This window comes from Poecilia reticulata, linkage group LG21 (assembly GCF_000633615.1).
Source record: "Poecilia reticulata strain Guanapo linkage group LG21, Guppy_female_1.0+MT, whole genome shotgun sequence".
NCBI lineage: Eukaryota > Metazoa > Chordata > Actinopteri > Cyprinodontiformes > Poeciliidae > Poecilia > Poecilia reticulata.
The window spans coordinates 22,394,083-22,400,956 of NC_024351.1; the positions used below are offsets into that span (position 1 = coordinate 22,394,083).

At 39.4% G+C, this 6,874-nt stretch overlaps 1 protein-coding gene across 1 annotated transcript in view; it reads left to right on the top strand.

Moving 5' to 3' along the window:
• The window catches only part of enah (ENAH actin regulator), a 94,759-nt gene that overhangs the window by 82,559 nt on the left and 5,326 nt on the right, over positions 1-6,874 (top strand). The window contains exons 11-12 of the mRNA XM_017302132.1: positions 4,209-4,293; positions 6,029-6,086. Coding sequence (XP_017157621.1) covers positions 4,209-4,293; positions 6,029-6,086 — 143 coding nt within the window. The remainder of the gene's footprint in view (positions 1-4,208; positions 4,294-6,028; positions 6,087-6,874) is intronic.

A 6,874-nucleotide genomic window follows, 5' to 3' on the forward strand; every position in this document is an offset into this window, starting at 1 on the left:
GGGGGGGCAGCTTTGTGTGGCTTTTTCTGATGATGTAATTCAAACATCATCTGGACATTGTGTTTGCATGCTGTTGAGCCTGTTTCCATCCAAACTTTTTCTTTTTAGTTCCAAAACGGGGAACTCTACATGTGTGCGTCACACACTGTGCTCCCTCCCTATCATTAAAGCGTGTCCGCCYATTGCAGCGTAGACTTGGCRTACTATTATCTTTTRGAGCCAGAGCAAATACTGCCGGCGTTCACAGATAAGGCTGAGTGTGTGAGGGTACRCACGACAGGGGACACCAGATGGGTGGTCTGGATTCCTGCTTGACTTCTTTAAAAGGAAACTATTGACAGCAGAATGCTAAAAATGTGCAGCCAATTTCTTTTCATAAAATGACTGAAAGTCTGCAAACTTTCTCACATACTTATAGTATTTCCTCTTAGGGTTGAAGTTGTAAGTTATGGCGCTCTGCGTGTGTTTGGCTCTCACCTTCACCCATAAGAAGGACGAACACTGTTTCTGTGTTTCCAGCTTCTTAATGAGCTGCCGCTCAGCTCATTTCCTTTTCTTTCACGTCCCCCTCCTGCCACACTTCCTCTCTTCGAGCTGATTGGCTGTTCTCTGAGAGCGCAGAGAGCTGGCACAGGATCGGCTTAATTACCGACGTCCTCTTTGCTTTTTCTGTSCTCAACTGAACAAATTTAWTTTTTATCCAGTAATTTGTGAGGGAGTAAAAACATTTTATTCAGTAAGTGTTCTCGTTGCTAAGGTACTGACTGATCCCATATAGACCAATTAAAAGCATAGAGACAACATTTTACCTTTATCACCTCTTAAAACACTTRTTTCACATCCTGAAAACACAAAATACCTCAAAGTTAAAGTCACAACAAAAATCACCAATCAGATGTAAAAGTAGCCAATTACACCTTTATGGACAGTTTTAACAGATTACACACTGATAAAGATATTTTCAGGTCATTTAAGGAAAAGACCTTTGCAATAACTTTAGGTGGACACTTTTCAGGAAGAGTTTTTACGTTACAGACTAGCTATAGTTAAAGAATAATTTTTATATGTTTTGTTGCAGAATTATAATGCATACCTAAAAGTCGGATAAAATGCAACAGTCGGATATGTATCAGATTGAGTTCCACATATGGAAGTGACATGAATCAGGTTTTTTTTTTAAGTGAAAAGATTAGAATTGAGCCGTTCAGACTGCCAAGAAAATGTGGGATCTGGGGGGCTGCTGTAGTGGTGCAGTGGTTAAGTACAACCCACATATGGAGACCATAGTCCTCAACGCGGCAATTGCAGGTTCGATTCCCGGCCYAGCGACCCTTGCCGCATGTCTTCCCCCTCCTCTCATTACCCACCTTTCTGTCAATTCACTATGAAATAAAGTCCAGTAGAGCCAATAAAACCTTTAAAAATGTGGGATCAGGGTTGCATATTTGCATATGGGCAAAAAWAAGTCTGATTTGGGTCACATTTATCTGCTGTGTGAACTGAGGCCTAATTAGTAGAATCCAGCTGGGTTTCATTCATTSAGTATAAATGCAGCTGCTCTGTGAAAGCCTTGCAGGGTTGCCAGAAAACAAAACACGAAGACTAAGGAACACAGCAAACAGGTCAGGGAGAATGCTGTGGAGAAGGTTATTCAGAATTAGCTGATAAAACATCCCAGTCATCTAATTGATCACTGTTCACTCAAGTAGTATGRCACAACTCCAAATCAACTAAGATTWCACCATCCACCTAAACTGGAAACTGACATAAAGCATGTTGACAGTATTCTGGTTGAATTAGATTAAACTACATTTCCTGATCCACATGCTATCAGGAAGCATCATATAACAACACACCGGCATTATGAGGAGAAAATAACAGATCACCATTTCTTTACTGATGTGAAATGTAATTTAAAGTTGCTAATATAACTTTGGAGGTCTAAGTTTATGACAGGCTGATGGCATCGGGGTTTAAATTCAATGTGTGCTTCCATGCATGTCTACCCTGCCCCTGTGTGCGTGTGTGCGCGTGTGTGCGTGCGTGCGTGCGTGCATGCTTCAAGAAGGCTTTCTCTGGTAATTCCATTGCAATAATTGGGTGAATTCTTCAGCATCTTTCCTTTTTTAAATGGTTGTGTTTCCATATTCTGAAACACAACTGTCGGTTTTGATGTTTCTGTCATGGTTGCAGGTTTTTCCAAATACACAGATTATCTACCCAAAGTCATTTCAAAGGAAACATTCCCGTTTTTAAAGCTACAAGTTTTTTGTATATACACAAAAGAATTCAGTCTAGATGTATTTTGCCATCTGTAGAACATGTTAGTTTTTCTATTTTACTGGGTTTTTTGAAAAAAGCGTTATCGTTAGCATGTTTATGGTGACATCACATAAAACCATAAGGTCACTAGTCTTTGGACATCCTTTGGTATCCACCTGTTTTTAATCAAATTCCTCCTTCGGAGGTGTTTACTTATGTTTGATACGGCTGCAGCAAAACGTTTGAGCCTTAAATGAGAACATTCCAGGGATTCCAGGACCRGCTGGTTACAGTCAGACACATGAAGTGTTCTGTGAAGAGGGACAGGGCAGGTTTTGAAGCAATCCGAAGTTGCTCTTCAACCATCACTTCATGCCAATGCCAKCTGATCGGCTCCATTCCTGTGATGTCATCAAGAATAATAGGCCACACTATAGCAGGATTGGCTTTTCTTTTTTTTTGCTGTGCACTTGTCAAAAACATAGCAGTTTGTGAAATCCTCTTTCATTACACAGACATGCTCTCAGTACATGAAAAACATCGGCACAGAGGTCATGTTGTCTTCCTGTTAGTCCTATATAGTTGTTCTTTACTCTAAGTTTCCTGGGCTTTTGTTGTTTCACAGACCCAAATCCACCCCGACACCCACTGCATCCTTAAGTGCCAATGGTGNCACAGCAAACAGGTCAGGGAGAATGCTGTGGAGAAGGTTATTCAGAATTAGCTGATAAAACATCCCAGTCATCTAATTGATCACTGTTCACTCAAGTAGTATGGCACAACTCCAAATCAACTAAGATTTCACCATCCACCTAAACTGGAAACTGACATAAAGCATGTTGACAGTATTCTGGTTGAATTAGATTAAACTACATTTCCTGATCCACATGCTATCAGGAAGCATCATATAACAACACACCGGCATTATGAGGAGAAAATAACAGATCACCATTTCTTTACTGATGTGAAATGTAATTTAAAGTTGCTAAAATAACTTTGGAGGTCTAAGTTTATGACAGGCTGATGGCATCGGGGTTTAAATTCAATGTGTGCTTCCATGCATGTCTACCCTGCCCCTGTGTGTGCGTGCGCGCGTGCGCGTGCGTGTGCGTGCATGCTTCAAGAAGGCTTTCTCTGGTAATTCCATTGCAATAATTGGGTGAATTCTTCAGCATCTTTCCTTTTTTAAATGGTTGTGTTTCCATATTCTGAAACACAACTGTCGGTTTTGATGTTTCTGTCATGGTTGCAGGTTTTTCCAAATACACAGATTATCTACCCAAAGTCATTTCAAAGGAAACATTCCCGTTTTTAAAGCTACAAGTTTTTTGTATATACACAAAAAAATTCAGTTTAGATGTATTTTGCCATCTGTAGAACATGTTAGTTTTTCTATTTTACTGGGTTTTTTGAAAAAAGCGTTATCGTTAGCATGTTTATCGTGACATCACATAAAACCATAAGGTCACTATTCTTTGGACATCCTTTGGTATCCACCTGTTTTTAATCAAATTCCTCCTTCGGAGGTGTTTACTTATGTTTGATACGGCTGCAGCAAAACGTTTGAGCCTTAAATGAGAACATTCCAGGGATTCCAGGACCRGCTGGTTACAGTCAGACACATGAAGTGTTCTGTGAAGAGGGACAGGGCAGGTTTTGAAGCAATCCGAAGTTGCTCTTCAACCATCACTTCATGCCAATGCCAKCTGATCGGCTCCATTCCTGTGATGTCATCAAGAATAATAGGCCACACTATAGCAGGATTGGCTTTTCTTTTTTTTTGCTGTGCACTTGTCAAAAACATAGCAGTTTGTGAAATCCTCTTTCATTACACAGACATGCTCTCAGTACATGAAAAACATCGGCACAGAGGTCATGTTGTCTTCCTGTTAGTCCTATATAGTTGTTCTTTACTCYAAGTTTCCTGGGCTTTTGTTGTTTCACAGACCCAAATCCACCCCGACACCCACTGCATCCTTAAGTGCCAATGGTGTGCCAACAGAATCTGTTGATTATGACAGGTTGAAACAGGTAAGAAACCATTTTAATATTTAGAAATATTTAGAATATTTAGAAAGCTTGACCAAATCTCTAATTCAGTGTATGTATGATGTGAAACATATATTGTTGTTTTGGTAAAATTTCTTATCGTATATGCTGACGGAAATAAAACAAAGTAATTCAAGCAAATATATTCACTATCTTAAAGGGAACATTTGGATTTTTTTAAAAGTGAAGTTGTGTGAATACATTAGCATCAGTTTCTAACTTCAGTTAAATGTTCAAATTTTTATGTCTTCATTATTGTACTTGTTGTGGATTTCTTTTAATGTTTTACTTGGATTTCAGTTGATTTCATGTTAGTGCTTTCAGATCTGATCGTTAGCAGRCATTTGGTGCCATTTTACCAGTGATCATATCTACCACCGTCTGACTGCTTGAGCTGTGTTTTTACCATAAATCTTTAGTTATACTTTTATCATAAATCTATATGTATATTTCTCAGGTACAGGTTACTCTCTATATTCATTAATGCAGCTTTGTGAACCACAGATACAAACATTTTCAGTTTTKGTAGKTTTAACTAGCTAAAATCAGATTAAGCAGAGGATCACTGTGACTAGCTTCTTCAAAGTCTTCACTACAAACTCCCCGTGATGTCAGAGAACMTCACTTAAAAACATGCAGACTCTCCCTTTAAAGGGGAAGTATTATGGTAAAATKTACTTTTTTTATGTCATTTTATGTCGTAAAATGACATAAACTAACTTTGTCATTTTATGTTGTTTTCTCATTAAAAACATACCTGGAATGTTGCTTTGCTTGTTTGAGAAATCCTGTAATTACCATGGCAACCATTCAGCTGTGCAAAACATCTGGTTGGACCTAGCCCCGCCTTCGAGGAGGAGGCTCCTCCTCAGAGCTTCAGTTTCTACTCGGCTCCATCAGACTAGCCAGCAGCAATTGGCAAACATCTGGTGGAACTGAACATCTGCTGAGCTCATTATAGGAGCTACTTCTCAGTACATTGCTGGTAAAACTGTGTTAAAGGGTTAATAGAGGAGCCATGTTGTGATGATGTCCTGAAGGCGGAGTTTCAGAAAGAGTAGGAGTTTTTTAAAGAGACCCAATTTCAAGTTAAATTGCAAAGTAAAATTTCTTTTAAATGATATTTGACATATATAGCATATTTATAACTGAAATTATTGATTGTTCTTTATCATGGCACTGTGTAACTGGAAAACACATAATGCTGCTCCTTTTAAACTATCCATCACAAACTTTTTTTTACTCTCCTCGGTTTGCATTTCATCATTACTAATGAAGCAGTTCTATGAAGTTGGACTTGTTGTCATAGAGTTGGTGTTGTGTCGGGTGGGAGGGGCAGCTCCTCCCTCTCTGAATGAGTCGGTTAGATAAGAGTTTTGCCTATCTGYCACTAGAGTGAGCCTGGCAGAGTGACTCTCAGCTCAGTTCCCGGTCACACTCGTTGCTGTGGTCAGTTTTTTCATTCAGTGAGCTGCTGATTCGCCCCATACGATCTCTAACACCTGCTTATGTCTTGGTGTTAATAAGTCAGTCTTTGGGCCTAATCTGATCAGGATTCTCAGTGCAATGATTAGCTTCCTGCTTTCAGGGAACAGGACCTAACTATAACCTCCTGGAAACAGGAGCTGCTCAATACATTCACTGTTCTGTAAAATCTGAACTCTAACATTTCAGTATTTTAAGAAAATGTGACTTTATTTATGTCTTTTTTTTGTAGGACATTCTCGATGAGATGAGAAAGGAGCTGTCAAAACTAAAAGAAGAGCTTATTGATGGTAACTATGACCAGAATCTGGTAGCAGGTTTTCAGATTGTCACTTTTAGGAAGTGAAACAAAATAAGTGCCCTCGTTTCAGAAACCAGCCATATGTTGACATCAGTGTTTGTGTACTATGTTGCCTCATCACTATAAAACTGAAAATAGGATTAATGTTGAGGGTTTGTGACACATCAGTTAGGGTGCAGCACTTCTCATTGTCCTGTAGAAAGCTTAAATCTTCAGACACTCATTGTGACTGAGCTGCATGCATATATCAGCCCTGGTGGAGCTAAAAGAACTGATTTTTGTAGTTTTTTTTCTGCACTTTTCTAGTTGTGTCGACTTCAAGTAAATTACACTAAAGCCACTTCCACCCAGTCACACACATTTGCGCACACAAATAAACAGATCAGAAGCATTTTAAAAGCATTTCAGAAAAGCACAAACCCTGTTACTGTATGTCAATTTCTTTTATTTACAGCTCTGGAAAAAAATTAAGAGACTAGCGTATTTTCCGCACTATAAGGCGCACCTAAAAACCTTCAATTTCCTCAAAAGCCGACAGTGCGCCTTATTAATCCGGTGTGCCTTTTATATGGACCAATATTGAGCCACAACAGGTCTAGCAACTACGGTAAGCAGCCGCCGACTTCATTTTCTCCCGTAGAAGAAGAAGCGCTTGGTGCATGCTGGGATAGTTGTCAGAACGCTGGTTTGTTAATAAAGTTTGACTGACCTATCTACCTACCGACCTGATAATTAGGTCGTCTGCAGGTCATTTAGCACCACGTTCTCCACGAACAT